The sequence below is a fragment of the Rhinatrema bivittatum genome, chromosome 7 (genome assembly GCF_901001135.1).
Source record: "Rhinatrema bivittatum chromosome 7, aRhiBiv1.1, whole genome shotgun sequence".
NCBI classification, from domain to species: Eukaryota; Metazoa; Chordata; class Amphibia; order Gymnophiona; family Rhinatrematidae; genus Rhinatrema; species Rhinatrema bivittatum.
In genome coordinates, this window is record NC_042621.1 from 204,206,158 (window position 1) to 204,231,276 (window position 25,119).

General features: G+C 45.6%; 1 protein-coding gene across 1 annotated transcript in view; it reads left to right on the top strand.

The window, feature by feature from the left end:
* DNTTIP2 (deoxynucleotidyltransferase terminal interacting protein 2) overlaps positions 1-25,119 on the top strand; it is a 79,857-nt gene that overhangs the window by 45,682 nt on the left and 9,056 nt on the right. The window contains exon 6 of the mRNA XM_029609770.1: positions 2,526-2,635. Coding sequence (XP_029465630.1) covers positions 2,526-2,635 — 110 coding nt within the window. The remainder of the gene's footprint in view (positions 1-2,525; positions 2,636-25,119) is intronic.

Here is a 25,119-nt window from a genome sequence, read left to right on the forward strand (position 1 = left end):
TGTAGGCTTTTCACCATAGTCTCAGGGAAAAAAGCATAATGATTTTTAATCATGTAGCCATGATCTGGTTCGTCAAGCAGGGGGAAAGGGATCATGGACCCAGGACTCACTATGCATGTGGCAGTGGGCGATTCACAACCGTGCAACCCTTCAATTTTCTTATCTGCCAGGTATTCACAATACAGTAGAAGACAGGCTGAGCAGAATTTTCAGCCCGCACGAATGGTCATTACACCAGGACGTACCCAACCAACTCTTCCAAACATGGGGATAGCTGTGGATCGACCTATTTGTGGCAGCACAATGGAAACTTAAACCAATTGTGCTCTGTCCAGCTGAGCCCTCTACAAGAAGCCTAAAGTGCATCACTGATACTTTGGAATGTAGATGTCTTGTATGGTTTTCCTCAGATACTACTTGTATCTCAGTCGGTCCAAAAGCTACTAATGAGAGCACCATGATGATTCTTATAACACCCAGATATCCTCGAGCCCGCCAATTGCCCTAGGAACGACCCCTCTCTGCTTTCTCAAGGAGGAGATGAGCTTCTTGCACCCTATGCTACCTTCCCTTCACCTGACAGCATGGATGTTGAACTCACAATCTTGAGGGAAATGGTCCATCTCAGAGGAGGACCTGTTGGATGGGTTCTATCTAGAAAATCTTCCACGAGATGCAGCTGTTAGTTCAAATGGAAATGCTACTCCTTTTAGTGTTCTCATCATATAGACATGTTCAGTTGTGCTCCTAGACTTCTATTGCCTTTTCTCTATACCATAGGGCAGTAGCATAAGTCCAAGTACATCTCAGTGCTATCGCTGCTTACCACACATTTGATGATGACAAACCAATATCTCTGCATGCTGTCATATCCAGATACATGAAGGGTTTGTTTCATATGCATTCTCCCATGAAGAAGCCACGGGTTCCTTGGGACATTAATATTGTCCTAACCATTCTTACACAGCCTCCCTTTGAACCACTAGATTCTGCTCCTCTGCAATACCGGACATGGAAGATTTTATTTTTGATAGCTATTGCCTTCTTTTGAGTCTAGTTCACTACTTCCTTTACTTGCAATTTTTTCATGATAATAGTACCAAGAATGTACCTGAAATTCCTGTCAAACGTTCTCTGCATTTCATTTAAGCCATACTCAACCTCCCAGAAATGTGTCCCAGCTCTTCATCTCATATAATCTCAAGAAGCTGGTGATGAGTGTAATAAAGAGAACTATATCTAACTGGATTACAACAAACCCAGTTGAAGCTCACCAGGTTCTAGCAGCTGCCTCTTCGATTGCCAGCTCATAGACTTTCCAATCGAGTACATCTGTAAGGCTCCTACCTGATCATCTGTGCATACTTTCACCTCACTTTACTGTCTGGGGACTCTAGCCGCGGCAGACAGTGCAGTGGGAAAAGCAGTTCTGTACCATCTTATTCACAAAGGGGTCTATTTTAAAAGAACCACGCACACACGGACACTGCTATTTTAGCACGCTTTATAAAATAGGTTCGCGTGGCGAAGCGATCAGTTGATTCTCAGTTCCTTCCCAATTAAGGAGCGGACTGGGAGGGAACTTCCCTATAACCCCTTCCTACTCTGCCTTCCTTTTCCCCGGTCCCTACCTTTTTTTTTTCTTTATTTCAGAACTTACTTCATCAGAATAGATGAAGTAAGTTCCGCATGCTGGCCAGCTGCCGGTGCGCGCTTCCCCAGGACAGGGCCTAATGGCTGCTATCCCAGCCGTGCCCCCCCCCCCCACCCCGCACGCCCCTTTTTGATCTGCGTGTTTCTAAAATGCGCTCTGCGTGCGCTCGGCCTGGCCACCACATATCTCCTGGATTTTATGTGTTCATTTTAAAATTCGGCCAAAATAGTCTGCTATCCACGCTGGAGTCTGGGTTGCTCCACAGCAACCCTCAGTTTGGGACTCCTTACAGATCTTCTCTAATTCAGCCCTGCTTATCAGCAGAAAAGAGCAAGTTTGCTCACCTTAAACAGTGTTTTCCGTAGATGATAGGATGAATTAGACATGAGATGGTTACCCTCTAATCTCTATCAGCTTGGATGTAGACTGAGAAGATTCTAGAAGCAATGACCACATCTGAACTCCTGCACATTCTCAGTAGAGCTCAAAACTCTACTAGCTTGGAGAGACAGTTCTGTCCAGTGCCGCCTGATGACATCACCCACAGATCATATCTAATTCCTCCTTTCTACTGAAAATATTGTTTATGGTAAGCAAATTTGGTCATCCTTGAACATGTAGGTCATCTAAATAAGTTTGTTCATTGTAGCCTCCCAAAGACGAAAGTTCATACCAATTATGACAAATGCCAAATAAATACAGGACTTGGATTTAACAAATGGAACTGTTTTACTTATGAGCAGTTTAAAGCATACATAGCTTGAGGATGAAGGGAGTGTTTGAAAAGCACTTTTTTAATTAAAAAAAAAAATCAGTTTTGATGTACTTTTGAAGATTATTCTCTCTAAGCTCATTTTAATGGTGTTTGTAGGTTGGAACTGTGGTTGATAACCCAGTAGACTTCTATCATTCTCGTATCCCTAAGAAGCAAAGGAAGAGAACAATTGTGGAAGAATTACTTGCAGATTCTGAGTTTAGAAGGTATGTAGAAATGGATGTTTGGATATTGCTATATAACAGTAATACTATGCATGAGTGCTTGAAAAGTCATGTGCTATAAAAAAAATTAAATTGGAATCGCACCATTTTCAGGTGTTAATAGTAAAGCTTCGACCTCCATTAATGAGTGGATAGATTGATATACTGATATAGGTACAGTGTCAGATTTACATATCTAATTCTGATTTAAAATGCATTTCTACTAGCAAGGGCTTTGGTTATGCTACGAACACAAAGGAAGCCTCGCGTCTGACCTCCTGCTGAGACCCAAATATATTCTCAAAAATCACTGACCTTTTCATTGCTAGTAGCATTATGTCCTCGGTTAAAGAAGTGCCTAAACAATTGATTCCTTCGATGTGGGCCACAAAAGGCAGCAAAAGCACTACACAAGCAAAAAAGCTTGATGCCACAGAGCATCACAATATGGCAGACTCTGCCTTTTACAGAGGGGGGGGGGGGAGATGGCTTGATTTATTTGGGAAGAAAGTGCGAGTCTGTACACAAGTTAATGGAAAAATGTGCAGAGGCTATCTTGGCTAAGCTGGATGCCTGACTTGGCGTGGTTATTGAAAAAGTGGCTAAAATAATGTAAACTGTTTAGGATAATATGGTGCGTGTAGAAGAAGCAGTGCAAGATAAAGCTAGAATCAACCATAACCATGCTTACTGCCAAAGTTGAAAAGATGGATCATCAATATACTTCGGTTTGTGAAAAGATAGATGACCTGGACAATTAAGCTAGGCAGTACAACGTGAGTGATAGGGCTGTCTGAAAAGGTAGAAAGAGATGCGATGGCATTTTTCGCGAAATGGCTGCTCGCTATTGAAACCATCAGAGGACTCCTCAAGGTGGACAAGGTACACTTGTCGCTTGCGCCAGTGCTCGTCCTCGGGCAGTATTAATCAAGCTCCACGATTTTGAAGACAAATGCAGAATACTTAACATTGTAAGAGAGTCTGGTAATTTATTTATGAGAGTAATCGAAATATGATATTCCCAGACTTCTCCATTGAACCTCAAAAGAAATATTGTGTTCATGAAAATCAAAAAAGAGCTACAGCAACTCAACATCCATTATGCGATGTTATACCCTGCCAAGCTGCATATCTCAGTGGATGGCTAATCAGTGATTCTGGACAGTGTGAAAGCAGCAGAAAGGCAGCTTGCGATTCTCTGTGGGAAGCGCATGGTCGAGGCCTAACTCTGGTCTAACTCATCACATGACAGCAATTTTTGGTCTCCGCAGGAGGAGCAGCAGACATCTTGTCTGAGAGACAGTTGTGATGGGTAAGAAAACTGTAACTTATAACTGCTCTGCCAAGCACAATGGACATTCTAAGAGATAGAGAGGGTACAAATGGTTCCTCTAGGCAGACAGCGATGTTTGTTCCAGATAATTTATTGGACACAGTGTGGTCTGGAGGTGCCTTGGTGCGAATTTGTCGCGATCATGGAGCAATGCAATACTGACCTGGCTAGATTGGTGTGTGTATCATGGGCCTACATACATTTATGAACGACATTCATTTTTCCTGCTGCTGCTAACATCTTACAGAGGTCTAGCTTAAAGGATGGGCCTCTGAAATGTCTTTGGGCAGTAATTTGGTGTGGATGGGCTGAAGGGGGGATATGAGAGAATTGAGTTAGGGGAAGGCCCACCTTTGCCAACTCTGTCCAGGTTCTGGGGAGTTTTGGGAGGTGGGAAGGGAGTTGTATAGTTGGGGGTGCTGTTCAGGTGGGTGGGGGAGTGGATTCAGTTCTGTGCTTGTGAGACTTGTAGTTTGGGGAGGGAGGAGAAAAATGTCATACACAGGATTCAGATAGGGAGAGTGGCTACGAACGTGGTACCTTACAGTTGGTAGCAAGATGATGATGAGGTGGTCACGAGTGTATGGATCTAAGGGTACATCTTGTAATAGCCTGCATGTTGTGGTCACATGATAGCCTAATGGTTCATCCTTATAGAACCCTAAGAAAGGAATGTACACATGCATTCTTCACTTAAATGCATATCGTTAAATGTACAGGGAATCTCTACTTCTGTTAAGAGCAAGCACATATTTATTTATTTGGACATTTTATATATCATCGTTCCATGTAAAGATCACAATGGTTTACAAAGGTAACATTCATAGCTAAGGATCAACAAAGATGGGTAACAGGAAATATTCATAAACAGGCATTATCATTTATGAAATGAAGTGTTTCATTACTTATTAACTAAAGATCTAGGAGATAAGGTAAGAAGTGCAGAACATATAATAAATTTCGCATGTTAGCACATTGTGTTGAGGTTTGTACATTCACTCGTTAGATGTATTCCTCATGCTTCAATTAATCTCTTATCTTTCTTATTGTAATTCTTTACATTCTGATATATTTTTTAAGTTAGGTTATATGCACTTTTTAATTACCATGTTTTTTAGCTCACATTTAAAACTCTATCTGGTACCAAATGTAACTTCTCGGGTAGAGAATTCCAAAGTTTTGGACCTACTATGGAAAGCACACAATTTCTTACTTGCGACAGATATGTACTCCATGTTGTGGAAATAGTCAATAGTCCTTTGTTTAGAAATCTTAGTGTTCGCTGAGGTGTGTGTGGTTGTAATGTCATGCCTATCATACTGATGTTAAAAGAATGATTTTGAATATTAGCATTAATACATTTAAAATAGATTCGGGATTGTGCTGGCAGCCAGTGCAGTGAAATCAGCAAGGGTATAATGTAATCAATTTTCCTTGTTCCTAGCAGAAGTCTTGGTGAGGCATTTTGTAATAATTGTAATGGTTTTAGGATACTTGCGGGAAGACCGAGTAATAAGGAGTTACAGTAGTCTAGGTTTGAGAAAATTAGGGTTTGCAAGACAGTACGGAAGTCCTCGAAGGTTAATAAAGGTTTTAACTGATGTAATATTTGCAATTTGGCGTATTCTGTATTCATTAATTTATTGATGTGCTTTTTCATAGTCTGGTTCTCATCTAGCTGGATCCCTAAATCCCGTACTTGATTTGAGGGAGTAATTTGAAAATTGCCCAGGTCTAGAGCTGGTGGTTTAACTATCGAAGTTTCTACTTAAATGACTTCAGTGTTTTTGGGGTTTAATGTTAATTTGAGTTGTGATAGCTCCTGCTAAATTGCTTTCATATAGGTTGACAGTGGCGATACTGTGTCTTCCAGAGATTTGGAGACTGGAATGTAGAACTGTATGTCAGCATGCAAGAAGAAAGTAATTTACACAGTGGGAGCATGTAAATATTGAAATGTTGCCGAGAGGGATGAACCTTGAGGGACACTTGTATCAATCTGGAAAGTATCAGATGTGATTGCCCAATTTGACTTGGAATGATCTGTTGGATAGAAAGGAGGAGAACCATCTGTGAACAGTACTGTCGATCCCAATGTTGCTCAGCTGATGGCACAGTAGGGAGTGGTCCACTGTGTCAAAGGTAGAGCCTACTTGGGAGGAGCCTGCCCTCCTGGACAATCGGACAGTCGATGGATCAGTCCTGCTGCGGGGCCCTCGTTGGGTTCCCTCGAGAGCAGGATTGGAGAAGCTCCTTAGAGAAACGTCCTGAGGCATTGGCCTGGACTTCACTCCAGGCAGCAGGATGAAGTTCACCACCTTCTCCCAATCCTGCTGCGGCTGGAGGCAGGACTGCCGCAGAGGTCCTTGGATCCATTATGGCCCTGGACATGTTGCACCAAGCTGGGCCTGGAGGCAAACTTCGGAGGGGGGAGCCAGGAGCCCAGCACAGCGGCTGGAGTCAGCGGATGACAAGCCCCTTCTAACTCGCTTCAGTGGAGGGAAGGGAGCAGAAGGAGCATTTAAAGAAGTAATCCTCCGGGCCCCTGATGGGTTACCTGAGAGCAGGGTCTGGAAGGCCCTCCCTGGAGGAACCCCCAGCATCTAGGGATTGCCTTTGAGTGGCCAGTGCGTCGTATCACTGACGCGGGTACCATCGAGGCATCGGCTGAAGTGCGTTGGGACCAGCGCAATGGGGCCGGCGCAAGGAAGTGCATCTAGGCCAGTGGGTCCGACGCACAGAGGCGACGCATAAAGGTGCATTGAAGCACTGAAGGCGGCACCGGCTCACTGAAGCACATCAGAACTAACGTGTCAAACCCAGCACGCCGAGGCCAGGCACAGAGTCAGGTCTGGAGCATTGATGCTGACGCAGAGAGGCTGGCACGCTGAAGTTGACGCACCAAGGCCAGGGCATCGACACTGGCGGTTCAGTGAGTATGCCCGCATTGCAGTGATTGGAGCGGCCTGGATGCGTTCCCGAAGGCCGGGTAGACTACCCAGGAAGATGAGCGCTGACATGCCATGGAATAACTGGGTAATGCTGGCAGGGCATATAAGATGCAGATACGGGGCTTCCAGTCAGACCAGGGATGCCAGCTTAATGGGCCACTTCCTGAGTAAATACCAATGAAGTGTTCGCTATAGGTGAGTGGGACCTCAATAGGGGGGAATGCTAGATTCGATTATCATGGGGAACTACCTCCCAGGGAATCTTCAAGTAAAAGTTCAAGGCAGGATGCCCCCCCCCCCCCAACACACACACACACACTGAAGCGATGCAGCAGTATGGGCTGGGTTCAGAAGTTACGCACAACCCCACGGGGGCGGGGACCACTAAGTACCCGGGAGATCCTACACGGTGTACGTTCCAGGCGGAATGCCAGAAGATAGAAACAGCGCTGGTCTGAATGCTTTCAACCCTTGAAGCCACATCAGTGCGGCCCCCCACTTCCCCCTAAATTTGGACGGACTCCAGAAGGTGGTGGGGCCGCAGGCAACAACATGGTATACGCTAGTGGAAATCCTCAGATACTGCATAGCAGTAGCCTTGGTCTAGAATGCCAACATGCCCTAACACTGCCGTGCTTCCTCGCTCTAAATGATCAGAAGACCACCAGGCACTAGGGGAAAGTCGGGATGGTTCCCTCCACCCCAACCCATCCTACTAATAGCTCAAGGATAAGGGTATGAGCTGATTCTCAGAACTTCATACTCGTGGTCGGCAGTCGCAGTCAGCAGCGCATTCATGTCTACCTCATAGAACCGCTGATTCAAGACCCAGCAGGAAGGCTAGGAGTACTCGCAACCATTATCACTAGTGGAACATGTCCTGCATCGAGCCTCAGGGACGCCCGGCGGGGGGCGACAGTTGGAACCCAGGTTCACATATCCAGCCACTGCGTACATTCACAGTACCTGCACGGTAGGGTCAAGGAGCCCATGTCCGGGCCCTGGCGCGCACCCCCTGAGCTCTTGTTGTCCAGAGCTACCCACAAGAAACAAGGTACAGGAAAGCCTTCTCTGCAGCAACAAGAAGTGGTTGTACTAGGTCTACCTTGGGAATCACAGTCTACAGACCACTCTGGGTGGCAAATCCAACCTACGCATTGTGCACGAAGCCGCAGATGGGCCAAGGACAAGGGAACTTGAATATGCAGGGATATGACATATGCATCTTAAGCCATGCAATAACACGCCAAGAACACAGAGAAGGGGTCACAATGAAGGTTGCACCCTCTGACTTCGGTAGGAATGCCCCCTACAGTCTATCCAGTGGGGCATTTTGAATATAGTTCTCTGAGCAGAATCAGAAGGATTCAGAGGTACCTGCGCTTCACAACTGAAGGACAGTCCGGTTCATAGATGAGCCATCAAACTCAAAAAGGGTATCGAGATATGAAGGGGGAAGCCTACTATACCCTAGCAGCACTCACCCCACCATAAGAAACGCGGGAGTAGACATTCTCATCTTCTCCCTCAGAAGGTTGCAAGGAGCTAGTTTACAAAGGGGCATCTATCGCACCTCCTGTCAACTTGAATTTGACTGTTACAGGACAAGTTCCCTTTAATCTCATGCGATCCCTTCCTTGCCTTACGGGGCGGGAATTGAAATAGTGTATCTTGGTTTGCTATGTTCAATCTAGGTGGTTCGGGGTTCCTCTGGGGGTGGGAAAATCTCCAGTAGTAGGAATTGTAAAGCCAGTAGGCCAGGTGGTGCGGAGAACACGAGGAAGATCTTTCTCTGGGCTCCTGGGAACACCTTGGATTACCTTCACCTGCTGTATCAGGCGGGCCCAATAACAATAGCTGTTGGAGCACACGTCAGCGTTATTAGTTTTGTCACCTCCCGGGAAGTTCCCTGGTGTCATATCACCAGGTGATGAAGGCATTCTTCACTGTACCCACCGGTTCAGGAGGCCACCGGTGCGGCGGGATCTCAGTTCCTCTGGGAACTGCTGACACTGCCATCCTATGAACCCAGGGTTAGTGGCCATGGGGAATATCTTTTCAGCAGTGTGTGCTCCCTGGTCACCTGACATCAGCAAGGAGAGCCAGTGACCTGGAAATGCTAGTTCATTATTCATTATATTGGTGAACCTCTCCGTGGCAAGTAACATTGAGATTACACCCTTATGTCCCAAGGTGTATCAGCACTTCGTCTTGACTCAACTGTCTGAAGACTCATAAATTCGGAGAGGGAAGACGTCTTCAAACATGGGGCGGTAAGAGTGCTTTGACTTCCTGCAAGAGAGGACATACTCAGAGGCTAAAGCCTCTCAGCTTTCGTGCCTTTAAACCCATCGATCCTGGGCTTTTAGTCTCCAAGAGAGCCACAGAGTATGGGTTTTTTTCAATGCACTCTGTCCTTTTATAACAAAAGAGCAAGATCTCACGTACATCACCAAAGGCTCCCTGCATCAGAGCGGTGGCAGCATCCATTGGCCACCTAACAGAACCACCCGTTCCGTTCATATGTAGAAATCGCCACGTGGTCATTACTGCATACCTTTGTCTCACACTACTGCCTTGACCGACAGACAGTCACAGATGCAACAGTGGACTGAGCCGTTCCTTGGGCAGAGACATCCAGTAGAGATTGTCCGCAAGGGTGTGACAGGTTGAGTGCACTCTGATAGCCAGAACGAATTGCTATCGCTTCCAGAGACAAGCAGGGACGCCCCAGTTATCATGGCAAATTCCACCCAGCTTCTCTGCGGATAAAGAGCAGGTTTGCTTACCGTAAACTGTGTTTTCCGTGCATAGCAGGGTGAATTATCCATGTTATTCCTGCCCACCTCCCCAGACAGTCTCTGGACTGCACAAATGCAAGCTTGAATAACAGACTGAGGCAGACTGGAAGACCATGTGGTTATATACACAGGCGGGCACACAGAGCTCAGCTCAGTATGCTCTGAAGAGCTCCGCTACCTAGAGGACCGGAGGACAATCCTCAGTTGTCATGGCTAATTCACCCTGCTATCCACGAAAAACAGTTTACGGTAAGAAAACCTGCTTTTTCCTGAGTTAATGAAAGGAGCAGTGGAGGAATTTAATACATTTAACTCTGAAATTGATTGCCTGCCGGTGCTGGCTGGGAGGCCTTTAAGGCTTTCCTCTGGGGGAAAAATAATCTCCTTATCCAGCCACCAGTGGAAACTTTGCCGGCAAAAAGCTGATAAGCTGCTAATATTTGTAGTCCAGAGGCGAAACACAAACAAGATTGTGCACTTTGAAAAATCTAGAGATGTGCAGCTGAGAGTTAAAATCCTTAGAGATGTCAAAAATAGGAAAGGCCCTCAAAAACTAAATTGAGCACGGGGACAAAAGTGGTTCCTTTCTTACCAAAGCGGTAAGGAAGAGAGTTAATAAAGCCATGATCTTGGGTGTTAGGAATCCTTTGGGGACGGTCACCTCAGATTTCTGAGACATTGAAAATCAGTTTGGCACTTACTATGCAAATTTGTATGTTGACACATCACCGGCATGCCTTGCTGATATTCAGGGATATCTTTCCTCTTCACACCTGCTAACAATTTCAGAGGAGCCTATCATATCATTTGAAATTTAGGTGGCTGTGAAGGCAAATGCCATGGTCTGGATGGCTATCATATTGATATCTATAAGAAAAGAAAAAAAATACTTGTCAGATCTGGTCCCATGTCTGGTCAGCACTTCCAATGGCATTGGTGCTCCTGGGGGTTCCCTAGGTGATATGGCAGATGCTAATATCACTCTAATACCCAAGAAGGGCAAAGACCCACTTGAGTGTGGCTCATATAGACCAGTCTTACAGTTAATCTGATATAAAAATTCTGGCCAGAATGCTGCAGCACAGGATGAAATCTTATGGCCCCGACTTGTACACCCTAACCAAATACTATTTATTAAAGGGGGAGAGTCTACTTACAATACAAGGAGGGTACTTATCCTTTTTCTTTGCAAGATGTAAAATATGATCTCGGACCTTACTCTCTGGACACCAGAGGGCCTTTGATAAAATGTCTGGAACCTTCTTGTTTGCTGTGCTACGGGAGATTGGGCTTCCTGACCTGTGTTTGAGCTTGATACATGCTATGTACCAATGACTCTGGGCACGTTTGGTTCTCAATGGTTCATTAACATCCACTTTCACCATTGCTCTTTGACTTGGTTATTGAATCTTTGTCGGAAGCCATAAGACAGAATCCTGATATTAGGGGTATAAGGATGCGGACCAAGAATACCACAGTCTCACTTTATGCAGTCTCTCTTCTAATGTTCTTGTCTGAATTGGCTGTATCTGGACCTGTGTTACCAGAATTAGTATCTGGCTTCGGGGCATTAATGGGTTGTAAGTTAAATTTTGATGCCTGAGATAATGCCTCTTTGGGATCTGGGATAGAAAATCAGTGTTTGGCAGAGATGTGGGTAGCGTGTGATGGGCTTAAATACTTGGGTATATTTTTGCCTCGAAACCTGAAAGTTCTGAAGGCTAAAAACTGATACTAGGGACCATTAAATACCACCTTAAGGACTGGGAGGAGATTCCTATTTCTCTAGTTTATATGAATCTTAATAAAATGATTAACCTTCTGAAGTTAAGTTCCCTGTACTATTAAGAACCTGCACAGTCAAATCAGTAAATTTAGCTGGGGTCATAAGCTAGCTAGAATAAAACTGAGTACTGTCTGGCTACCAAAAATTAGAGGGGTATGATTTTGCCAAATCGTAGGTTCTACTATTGGGCTGCTCGATTGGTGTGTTAAAGAACTGGTTCAATAAGGTAATTACAGGATGGCTTACTCTGGAGAAGGAGCACGCTTATGAGGTAAACGTTGCGTCCATCGGTCACAGACGGCTGGGACCACGCTGCCTTACCTCTTTTTCTCCCCTTTCCCTCTCTTTGGGCAAGATGGCTGACTCCGGTGCCGAGTGCCACGGGCCTTGGCGTTTTCAGACCAGCATGGGTGTCCCCATCCGCCATGCTCACTCCTGTGGCCTCCTAGGGCATGAGCACGCACATCTCTGACGCTCAAATACATGTCATGGTGGGAACCTCGGGAGGGCGGCCCCACCGCATGACGTGAGTACCTCCGGGTATAACTAGCCTCTGCTTCTGCTACCAATTTGAGTTGGCAAAGACTTTGCTTCGCTACTCTGCCTGCTCTAAGCTGCCAGCTTAGACACTTCCTTTCGCTAAGGTCCTCGCTCCAGCAGAAGCTCTAGATACCCACTCCTCGGGGGTCTCTCTCTTCCAACTTCCCTTCGGGGTCCTCACTAACATACACAATCGCTCCTCGGGGATCTTTTCTCTTATTAATTCCAGGATATTGGACCATTGGGTACTCACTCCTCGAGGGCCTATCTCTTCATATCCCGCACCACGGACCTTCGGTCCCACCATTCTACCATCAGGAAGATGCCTTCACTCTGTGAGTACCTCTAAGAAACGGCACTCCAACTCCACCCACCAGCTGCGGCGTTACCTGCACTGCAGGTTCCTGCTTATCGTGAACATCTGGGTGAGACTATACTTCTGAGCCTGTTGAGCGTATTGGCACCTCATGGATCAGTGCCTTACCTTCCTGCTTTACCATCTAATTACAGCAGTACAATAAAGATACTATCCATTCTGTGTCTGCTAACTGTGTCAGCCTATCGCAGTGGTTCCCCACAGGGCTCCTCCCCATGGGTAGAGTCATCTCCATTGCGACCAAGGGTCCACAATGCCTCACACACAACAGATTGCTAACTCCATGGACTCTGCTCAGCTCGCAGTCCTACAGGCCATTCCTGGCCTAGCCCAGCGGATTATAGAACAAAAAAAATCTTTGGAGAACCTTGCTACTGCCTTCAATCAGTTACACGCTCAACTGAACTCCTCAGCTCCTCCTGTGAAGGAGTTGCTGTCACCAGTCACCCTTAAGACCACTGTGCCTTTATCTACACCTACCCGCTTTACGGGTGAAGCCAAGATGTGCAGAGGGTTCATCAATCAATGCAGCATGCATTTTGCTTTACAGCCTACCCTCTTTTCCACTGAGGCTTCGAAGATCACCTACATCCTGTCGTTCCTTGAAGGATGAGCCCTGGCCTGGGCTTTCACCGCTATGGGAACGTGAAGATCCTATCCTGAATGACCTATCAGGATTTCTACAACTTTTTAAGTCTGTGTTTGACCCGGCTCACCAGACCATCGCTGGATCTGCCTTGCTCAACCTTCAGCAAGGTAACAAGCCACTTACAGACTTTGCCATTGAATTTAAGACTCTAGCATCCGAACTGCATTGGGACACTGGATGCCTACGTGCCACTCTCGCATAAAGGACAAACTAGTGGCTCGCGATTTGCCTGAATCCCTTGAGTCCCTGATGGAACTAGCATGGAGAATTGACCGCCATATCCGCGATCGTACTCAAGAGGCTAAGAGTCCACGAAAGTCTACAGTGGGGGCTAACCGTCCAAAACCTGTGCCTATTGCTTCCAGCTTACCGTCTGCACCCCTAGAGGAGGAAGAGCCTATGCAACTAGGCCGAAGCCACTTGACCTCTAAGGAGAGATGTTACCGCAAGTGCATGGGTCTGTGCATGTACTGTGGCCAATCGGGCCACGCAGTCCAAACCTGTCCCCCATTTGTCCGAGAAACTGATGGGCCTGGGATCTGCAGGAGGACTTCTCCTGGGCCTTACCTCTCCTACTCCTTCATTATCTTTACCTGCATCCCTGCTTTGCGGAGATCTTTAGTTTCAGGCTCTCGCTTTCATTGACTCCGGTGCCGGAGGTAATTTTATTCAGAAGCACTTGGTCGAACATCTGAGGATTCCTACCACACCAGTAGATAAGCCTCTACTATTGTCATCCATCCATGGAGAACCACTTCCTGGAGAAGTTTTATTGACCGCTCAGGCCATTGGCCTACGCACTGAAGCCCTACACTCAGTATCAGTTTCCTTTCTAGTGTTGGAAAAAGCCATGCTTCTGGTGGTGTTGGGTCTGCCATGGCTTCAAGACCATATGCCACAATTTAATTGGGCTACCTTGGAACTGTCCCGGTGGGGACCAGACTGTCACGGTCGGTGTCTGGCTGAAGTTTCACCGCTCATCTGCATGCCTACCACTCCATCATTACCTGGCTTACCTCCACAATACGCCTCCTTTCAGGATGTTTTCTCTAAGCAAGCAGCTGATATGCTTCCTCCACACAGAGAGTTCGATTGTGCCATAAATCTGAAGCCAAACTCTGAACCTCCCAAAGGAAGAGTCTACCCTCTTTCTGTAGCTGAGACCAAAGCTATGTCTACCTACATACAGGAAAATCTACAAAAGGGATTTATCAGACTTTCCAAATCCCCTGCTGGTGCAGGCTTCTTTTTTTATAGGAAAAAAGGATGGCACCTTACACCCCTGTATCAACTACAGGGGTCTGAATGAGATTACCATCAAGGACAGGTACCCTCTGCCCTTAATATCTGAACTGTTTGATAGACTCCAAGGGGCCAAAATATTCTCCAAATTGGACCTAAAAGGAGCTTACAACTTAGTGCATATTCAAGAAGGAGACGAATGGAAGACTGCTTTTAACACCCGTGATGGACACTTTGATTACCTTGTCATGCCCTTCGGTTTAAGTAACGCACCTGCAGTCTTTCAAAATATGATGAACGACATCTTACGGGACTTACTGTATCAATGCGTAGTAGTATATCTTGATGATATACTGATCTTTTCTCAGGATTTGCAAAGTCATCAGGAGGATGTTAGAAAGTCCTCAAGCTTTGCATAAAGGTGGTACTCACGCAGGCATCTTAGAAGTGCGAATTTCACAAAGAAGCTGTACCTTTCCTGGGATATATCGTTTCGAAGAACGGTTTTCAAATGGACCCCAAGAAACTTGAGAGTATCCGGGACTGGCCTCAACCCACAGGCCTGAAGGCATTACATCGCTTCTTAGGATTTACCAATTACTACCGATCCTTCATTAAAAACTACTCATCATTGACAGTCCCTCTAACTGCTATGACCAAGAAGGGAGCCAACTCTGCCAACTGGTCTCCTGAACCCATCTCAGCCTTCATGACTCTCAAAGAGGCTTTTCAAAAGAAGCCGTGTCTCCGCCACCCTGACCCACACCGTCCTTTCATCGTGGAGGTTGACGCATCCGACGTTGATGTGGGGGCGGTTGTAAGTCAGTACAGTGAATCCAATGTGCTCCATCCTTGCTCCTTCTTTTCTAGGCGATTCTCGCCTGCTGAGAGAAACTATGGGATAGGAGACAAGGAGCTTCTCGCGATCAAACTGAAGAGTGGTGTCTCTGGCTAGAAGGCGCACAACACCAAATAGTAGTATACACCGATCACAAGAATCTAGAGTATCTTCAAAATGCTCAACGACTCAACCACTGTCAGGCAAGATGGTCCCTGTTTTTCAACAGGTTCGATTTCCTTCTGAAATATTGTCCAGGAGAAAAGAACACCCGGGCTGATGCCTTATCGCGCTCCTTCTCACCTCAGGACGTGCCAGATGAATCCAGTCATATCATCGATCCCGCAAGAGTGGTTCTTATTTATTTATTTAACATTTTTATATACCGAAATTCATGTAGCAAAGTTACATATCAAGTCAGTTTACATTTGTTCATTTTTATATACCATCATTCGGTTCAGCCATCATAACGGTTTACAAAGTCAAACAAAAACAGATAAATTATACATAGTTACAAAAAAGTAACAATGGAATGGAAGGAAGGAGAAGATGGGGTGAAAAAGGGAAGTAATAGTATTAATTTATCATAAAGGAGGGATTCTATCATTACTTCTTATAAGTTCCGAATTGTAATTATAACATTAAACAGGCATGACCGAATGCAATTACATCGAACAGGTGGAGAAACTTGGATCATGTAAACTGGGGATTAAAGAACAAAGAATACAATAAAGAATGAGGTTCTAGGAAGGACCTGGTTAAAAATAAAGGAGTCACGGTACAAGGTGCACATATTTGGAACGATTGAGCGGAAAATTATGGTTATGGATAGAAAGCTTGTTCGAATAGCCAAGTTTTGAGTCTCTTTTTAAAGGCGATAGGGCAAGGTTCTTTCCGGAGATATGGTGGTAGAGAGTTCCATAGCACGGGGCCTGCTGTGGATAGAGTACGTTTTATTTAATGAGGTTTTGATGGTTGGGGCGAGGAGAGTATCCCTATAAGCTGTTCTCACCGGTCTGGAGGGTATATGTGGCTGAAGAGGGATATTGAGTTCCAGTGGAATGAGCTTGTTTATAGATTTGTGTATGGTTGTTAGTACTTTGTAAGAGATTCTAAACTTGATTGGGAGCCAATATAGGTTTTTCAAAATGGGGGTAATATGATTTCTTTTGTTAGACTTAGTCAGAATCCTGGCTGCAGCGTTTTGAAGCATTTGTAATGGTTTTATGGTGTTGGTTGGGAGGCCGAGTAGGAGGGAGTTACAATAGTCAATTTTTGAAAAGATGATTGCTTGGAGAACTGCCCGGTAGTCTTGGAAATGGAGGAGCGGTCTGAGTCATTTCAGGACTTGCAATTTATAGAAGCCGTCCTTAGTGGTATTATTAATGAATCTCTTACAGTTTAGTTGATTGTCCATGACAACTCCGAGGTTTCTAACTTGTGAGGAGAAGGATAGTTGACTAGTAGGGGGTATGTTAGCTGTTGCATAGTTACATTCCTGTGTGACGAGGAGTAATTCAGTTTTATTGGAATTAAGGATCAAGTTAAGGCTCATGAGTAGGTTGTTGATGGCTTGGAGGAAGATGTTCCAGAATTCTAGTGTTTTTTGTAGTGATTCCATAACCGGGATGAATATTTGCACGTCGTCTGCGTAGATATAGTGGGTTAATTTTAGTTTGGAGAGCAGCTGGCTAAGCGGTAATAGATAAATGTTGAAGAGGGTGGGAGATAGGGAAGAGCCTTGAGGGACTCTTAAAGATGAGCGAACTGGGTGTGATTCGTCATTGTTGACTCTGACTTTATAAAATCTGTTATGTAGAAAAGATTTGAACCAGCTGAGAGCAGTGCCTTTGATGCCTATGTCAGATAGCCGATCCAGGAGTGTTGCGGGGTTTACCGTGTCAAATGCGGCCGATAGGTCGAGGAGAATGAGTAGGCCGGGTTGTTTTTTATCTAGATTCAGCAAAATTGTGTCCATTAGAGAGATTAGGAGAGTTTCTGTATTTCGGGCTTTTCGGAAGCCGAACTGAGAAGGGGCTAGTATTTTGTTATCTTCTAAGTACTCCGAGAGTTGCTTATTAACTATTTTTTCTAAGATTTTGGAAATGAAGGGGAGTTTAGCGATTGGGTGAAAGTTGGCGGGGTCATCTGGAGACAGGTTGGGTTTTTTCAGGAGTGGTTTTAGGACTGCGAGTTTCAAAGAGTCAGGAACTGAACCTTGCATTAGTGAGCAGTTAATTATGTCGGCAATTGGTTTGGCGACTGTTTTTGATATGGCGATGAGTAAGTTGGCGGGTATCACATCTGTGGGGTGCGAGGCAGGTTTGAGCTTCTTTAGGATTGTTTCAATTTCTAAGGATGACGTCGGCTCGAAAGTTTCAAGACTAGTGTTCTGTTGATAATGAGAGTAGTGGGCTGGAGGCGGAAGAAGAGCGTTATTGGCATTTAAAGGTCTGATCAGTTCAGTGATTTTTTTCTTGAAAAATGTGGCTAACTCTGAGGCTTTGCTGGCCGCTTGATCGTCTGGGATGTTTGTGGGGTTAGGTTTGGTGAGAGATGATACCGAGAGAGAATAAAGCTTTAGGGTCGAAGATGAAGTGGTGTATTTTCTGTGAGAAAAAGTCCCTCTTTGTTTGGAGGATGGATATCCGGTAGCGGTGCATGAGAGATTTGTAGGCTTCCGGGTTTGATGGTGAAGGATTTTTTCGCCATGTATGTTAGACTCTCCTGATTTCTTGTTTCAGGGTTTTTAGCTGAGGGGTGTATCAGGGTTTCCTGTTGTTCGCATTAGAGTGGAGAGCTTTGGTGGTTAAAGGGCATGTTAGGTCTGCTACGTCCTTTATTTTGATCCAGGAGGTTGTGGCTGAATTGGCATCCATGAGGCCTAGTTTGTCTAATGTAGAGGATAGGTGTGGGCTGAGGGTTTCTGGGTTGCATAACTTCCTGAATTGGACTGTGGTTTTTTGTAATGGTAGGATAATGGGTTGGATGAATTTGAGCGTTGTAGAAATCAACCTGTGGTCTGACCAGGGAACTGGGGAACACGTTGTGGATGAAGCGGTGGTGAGGCTTTCATTTATGAAAATTAAATCCAGAGTGTGTCCCGCTTTGTGTGTCGGATCTTTGATAATTTGTTTGAATCCCAGATATTGAAGTGAGGTGAGAGAGGTTTCACAACTGGATGATTGAGGGGTTTTATCCATGTGGAGGTTGAAATCTCCCATTATTATAGCAGGGGTATCTATGTTGATGTGTTTGGCTAGGAGTTCAATTAAAGGAGATGGGTCCGATTCTAGGCTTCCTGGAGGGGCATAGGTAAGGCCAATTTGAAGGTGTTTAGATTTGAAAAATGTGAATTCGAATTTGAAAAATGTGAATTCTTGCAGCCACCCACACGGTACCTGCTGGGAAGACGGTGGTGTTGCCAGAAGTTTAAGAAAAAGACTGTTGAAATGGGCACACGATTCTCGTCTGGCAGGCCATCCTGGACAGAGTCACACTTTAGCAATGTTGCAAAGGTACTATTGGTGGCCAACCATGAAGAAGGACGTGTAAGCGTACATGGGTTCCTGCGCTGTCTGTGCCAAGCAAAAACCACCACCCAGGCGACCTTGGGGTTTATTACAACCTCTACCATCACCGGATGAACCTTGGACACATATCGCTACTGATTTTGTAGTGGACCTGCCATCATCCAGCGGCAACACCACCATATGGGTTACGGTCGACCTTTTCTCTAAAATGGCACACTTTGTAGCATTACCAGGATTACCCTCTGCTACTGAATTTATTTATTTATTTAGAATTCGTATATACCGACATTCCTGTAAAGTATACAGATCATACCGGTTTACAGTGTAACAGAACTGTCGCGAGTGGCGATTACATAGAACATAAAACGTTAGAACATCAGAACATTTTGTACATAAAAATATTAGAGCATCAGAACTATGGGAACACTGGGAGAATGCAAGGAACAAATGGAAACCTTATAAACTGAAAGCGAGGTATCTATAAGATTAATACCGTAATATTGTAAAAGACTTAAGCCTTGAGGCTAGGTTTCAGGGGAGTAAGGGGGGGAGTAAAAGGGAGGTAGAATTGGAGGGCGGGGTAGGTCGGGCGGAAAGGATCAAAAAGGTGGGATTGAGCGGGTGGAAGAAACAGGAAAAAGGGGGCTCCCTGATGAGGCCTCGGGGACTGTGTCGAGGGTGGAGTGTGAACAATTTATCCTCGTGTCTTAGTCCATGTCCTTCGAGAAGTGTCGGAGTGAGCTTGAGTTTCCGGGAAGGCTTGCATGAAGAGCCACGTCTTTAGATTTTTCTTGAAGGTTTGGAGACTAGGTTCTTGCCGTAGATCTGGTGGAAGAGAATTCCATAGAGTAGGCCTTGCTGTTGAAAATGCTCGTTTTCTTAGCGAAGATTTGGCCGGGGGGCATACAGGAAGCCTTTGTACGCTCTCCTGACTGGTCTGTCTGAAGTGTGTGGACGGAATTGAATACTGAGCTTGAGAGGGGTGATGTTGTGGATGTCCTTGTGGATCATCATGAGGACTTTGAAGGAAATCCTAAATTTGACGGGTAGCCAATGAAGTGACTGAAGTATGGGAGAGATATGGTCTCTTTTATTTGAGTTAGTGAGTATCCTGGCTGCGGCATTTTGGACCATCTGCAGGGGTTTGATAGTTATTGCAGGGAGACCTAGCAAGAGGGAATTGCAGTAGTCTAATTTAGAAAGGATGATAGATTGAAGCACTAGACGGAAGTCTCGAAAATGCAGGAGAGGTTTTAGTTTTTTGAGAACTTGTAATTTAAAGAAGCATTCTTTGGTGGTGTTATGGACAAAAGATTTAAAATTGAATTTGTTGTCGAGCCGAACCCCTAAATCTCTGACAGAAGGGGAGAGGTTGATAGCTGTTTTAGCGAATTGAGAAGCGCTTGGGGAGTCAAACGCAGCGGATAGGTCGAGTAGTGCAAGGAGGTAAGACTGTGGGTTTTTTTCCAAGTTTAGGAGGATGGAGTCCAATAGCGAGGTTAGAAGGGCTTCAGTACTTTGAGTTTTTCGGAATCCAAATTGGTATGGGGAAAGAATATTGTTCTCCTCCAGGTATTCTGAAAGTTGTTTGTTTACTATTTGTTCCATAATTTTGGAGATCAGCGGTAGATTAGCTATGGGGTGGAAATTTGCAGGGTCAGTGGTCGGAAGGTTAGGTTTTTTTTTTAGAAGTGGTTTAAGAATGGCTAGTTTTAGTTGTTCTGGTACCCGTCCTTGTGTAAGGGAGCGGTTAATGATATCTGCTATAGCTTTAGAGATAATGTTTGGGATGGAGAGAAGAAGGTTGGATGGTATTGGGTCCAGCGAGTGTGAGGAGGGTTTTAGTTTCTTGAGGATGTTTTCGATTTCCAGAGAAGACGAGGTCTCAAAGGATTCTAGCGTGGCGCTTCGGTTAGGAGCTATGTTGAGTGAAGGAGGAGTTGCCAGGTGAGATGTGGAGAGTGGCTTTATGAGGGTGGCTATCTTTTTCTTGAAAAAAATGGCCAGTTCAGTGGCTTTCTTAAGTGCTAGGTATGGTGGGGGAAGAAGGTTTTGTGAGTGGTGAAACGTAGGAAAATAAGGCTTTAGAATCAAAGATGAAATGATGGATTTTTTTGGAGAAGAAATCTTTTTTAGCTTTGAGAATGGCAATCCTATAGGCGTTTAGGAGGGATTTATAGACTGATAAAGTTGAGGTGGATGGGTTCTTACACCATCTATGTTCTTTGCTACGCAGATCTTGCTTGAGAGCTTTTAGTTCTGGTTTTCTATTGTCCTGGGAAGGGTATCGTGATTTTGTGACGGTTGGGCAGACCTGTTCTGCAACTTTGTTTGTGATTCTGAACCAGGAGGTGGTCGCTGATTGGGCGTCTGTGAGATCGAGTTGAGCTAGATCTTTTGAGAGCAGTTTACTAAGATGGTTAGTGGTGCAGGGTTTCCTGAATTGAATTGTATTGTTAGGGAAGACAGGCGAAGGATGGTCTATGATTTGAAGTTCTGAGGAAATGATTTGATGGTCTGTCCAGGGGACTGGAGCGCAGGTTGGGAGAGTAGCAGCTAAGATGCCCTCATTTATAAAATGAGGTCCAACGTGTGGCCTGCTTTGTGCGTGGGGCTGTTGACGATTTGTCTGAGGCCCAGGTGACTGAGTGCAGAGAGTAGAATTTCACAATTGGGAGATTGTGGTGAGGTGTCCACATGTAGGTTGAAGTCTCCCATCAGAATAGCTGGTTTATCCATGTTAAAATGTTTGGCAATAAATTCAATCACCGGAGAGGGGTCCAAATCAAGATTTCCCGGGGGTGCATAGATGAGGCCGAGTTGGAGATGGTTGGATTTGAAAAAGGCTAGTTCGAGGTTGTTGGATACTGTGGATAGTTGCAAAGACAGGCCTAGACCCGTTTTTGCTGCTAGCAGAAGACCTCCTCTTTTTTTCGGTCTAGCGATTGAATAGATGTCTTAAAGATGATTGGGGAGCTGGTTCAGTAATACTGTGTCGTTGGTTTCAACCACGTTTCTGTGATTGCACAAATGTCCGGTTTGGAGTCTTATCAGATGGTCATTGAGTAAATGAGTTTTTTTGGTGATGGATTGGGCGTTGAATAAGGTTAGTGTGAAGAGGGTGAGACCAAGCATTTGGGAGACTGGAGAAATCACGATTGGGATTAGTCTTTGTTGTCGGAGGCCTGTTGCCCTAGGACTGTTGAACCTGTAATTGAAGGTTATGGGTATCTTGAAAGTATGCATCTTGGGTAAGGGAGTGATGGTAAGACTGGAGTGAGAGTTCAAAATGCTGGAAGAAAGAGAGAACGGTGTGCTAGGTAGGAGAGGACTCGCTGGGTCCAGCATCTATGTAGTTTAAGGTGCACCCTATCAGTACTGCTTGTTAGTGTTGCTGGTCGATTTGATTGGTGAAGATTGACGATAGGAGTTTTTTTAGAGAAGGTCGAGATTGGTGGTCCTGGCGTTGGAGAGAGAGCTTAAAGGCAGGGGAAGTGACAAGCCCTGATTAAATAGTTGTCTGGATTGAGGGAAGCAAGGGAAGAGAGCTTGGCGAGGCACTAATAGTCCAAGGTGATCTGGAGTTATTTTGATTGGTGGTAGTTGAAGCACGGAGGGAGAATAGAGTTTCTGGCTTGCACTTAGGAGCTGCACAAAGGGGCCTGCCCCTTTGTTGTGCTCCTTCGGCGCGCGGCGCCTAGGGGAACTTTAAATTTAAAGCCCCGCTGTTCCTCCGCTGATTGGCTGCCTTGCAGCATTCGTCTGATAAGCCAGTTTTCGTGGGCGGGCTTCAGCAGGCAACGGAGTCTAGGTTGGCCTCTCTGTCGGCGGCGGCCCTGCCCAGGTGAGAGGAAGAAAAAACAGAATTAGCTAAACTCTTCATAAAACACATCTTCCGTCTTCATGGGATGCCCAAACATATCCTTTCTGACAGAGGAGTGCAATTTACTGCAAGGTTTTGGAGAGCATTATGTCAGAAGTTTGACATCGCTTTAGATCTAACCTCTGCCTACCATCCTCAGTCTAACAGACTGAGAGGATGAATAGGACGCTGAAACAATTTTTTCGATCCTATGTCAACTCTAAACAGAACGACTTGGCTGAATTACTGCTGTGGGCAGAATTTGCCATCAATTCACATCCTGCTTCTTCAACAGGGTCTTCCCATTTCCAACTTTTCTACGGGAGACAACCTTTACCTCCGCTGCCTATTCCATTGACGGTAGCCTCTCCTGCTGCCCAGGCTACCGCCGCAGAATTATCCCAGCTTTGGAGACAGACGAAGGAGCTCTTTTTTTAAAGCAGGACAGAAGGCAAAGAGGACCTATGATGCCCATCCTCAAAAGGCACCCCAGTTCCAGCCAGGCGACAAGGTCTGGTTAAGCACAAAATACCTCAGACTCAAGCTCCCTTCTGCAAGATTTGCGCCTCGCTTTGTGGGACCTTTCGCCATCCTTTGGCGATTAGGAAATTTAACATACAGTCTCAAAGTACACAGTGCATTTCATGTATCTTTACTAAAGCCAGTGATACTCTCTGAGTTCTCCAGAAAAGAACCAGAGCCCACCAGCCTGGACACTGAGGATGACATTGAATATGCCGTAGACGACATCCTTGATTACATAAAAGAGGCAAGACAGGGGAGTACCTCATCTCTTGGGAGAACTATGGCCCAGAGGAAAACTCCTGGGAACCACTGACCAATATTACAGACAAGGAGATGCTACGTCAATTCCACCTGGCATACCCACGCAAGCCCAGACTACCTGGAAGAGGTCTTGGAGAGGGTCCTTTGAAGGGGGGTACTGTTGCGTCCGTCAGTCGCAGATGGCTGCAACCGCTCTGCCATACCTCTTTTTCTCCCCTTTCCCTCTCTTTGGGCAAGAAGGCTGTTTCCAGTGCTGAGTGCCAAGGGCCTCTGTGTTTTCAGACCAGCATGGACGTCCCCATCCACCATGCTCACTCCCGTGGCCTCCTAGGGCGCGAGCGTGCACATCTCTGACGCTCAAATACACGTCATGGCGGGAACCTCGGGGGCGGCCCCACTGCATGATGTCAGTACCTCCGGGTATAACTAGCCTCCGCTTCCGCTACCAATTTGAGTTAGCAAAGACTTTGCTTCGCTACTCTGCCTGCTCTAAATTGCCAGCTTAGACGCTTCCTTTCGCTAAGGGCCTCGCTCCAGCAGAAGCTCTAGACACCCACTCCTCGGGGTTCTCTCGCTTCCAACTTCCCTTCGGGGTCCTCACTAACCTAAACAACCGCTCCTCGGGGGTCTTTTCTCTTATTCATTCCAGGATATTGGACCATTGGGTACTTGCTCCTCGAGGGCCTATCTCTTCATATCCTGCACCACGGACCTTCGGTCCCACCATTCTACCATCAGGAAGACGCCTTCACTCTGTGAGTACCTCTATGAACCGGCACTCCAACTCCACCCACTAGCCGCGGCGTTACCTGCACTGCAGGTTCCTGCCTATCGTGAGCATCTGGTTGAGACTATACTTCTGAGCCTGTTGAGCGTATTGGCAATGCCTTACCTTCCTGCTTTACCATCTAATTACAGCAGTACAATAAAGATTCTATCCATTCTGTGTCTGCTAACTGTATCAGCCTATCGCAGTGGTTCCCCACGGGGCTCCTCCCCATGGGCGGAGTCATCTCCATTGTGACCAAGGGTTCACAATGCCTCAATCACAACAGTCAATCTGCCAGTACTACAGTTCCTGCCAGCCTCTTCACCCTTGAGAAGGCGTATATGTAGGAGCAGTCAGATCATTGCACACCTTACAGATATAGAGGCAGGTTTTAAGATATCTGGGAAGACAATACCGAAAGGCTCCTACCTATTTCTCCTATTCATAAAAACCCAAATATTTCGAGGTGCACATTTTCACCAGCATATGAACAATGGAGTAGAATAGGCTTGGTATGCATGGCCCAGATATGGGGGGGGGGGGGGGGGAATCCAGGGACCTCCTTCCTTACTAGGAATTAGTGGTGGAATTTGATCTACTAGAAGATTCGCTTGTGTATTACATGCAGATATGTAGGGCCCTGGGTAGTAAACTGGATTTGCAGAATCCTCTTCACCCATTCGATAGAATGGAAACATTTATGTGACTCAGATGCATCCTCCAAAGGGTTACAAATATATATTGGAGAATTCTCCTGAGGGAGAATGAGTCAGAGACCTATCATGGTTTGACAAATGGAATGAGTATTTAGGTACCACCTTAACTTCAAAAGAGTAGAAAGGGATCTGGACTAGCACACACAAGTTAATTATTTGCTGTAAAAGAGTTGAATTAGCAGTGAAATTGTTACATATAGTCTACTGCAGCCTGATTTATTATACTAGACTGTTCCCAGGTTATAACACTGCCTGTTGAAGGGGTTGCAGGGAACAAGGTACTTATATACACATGCAGTGGCACT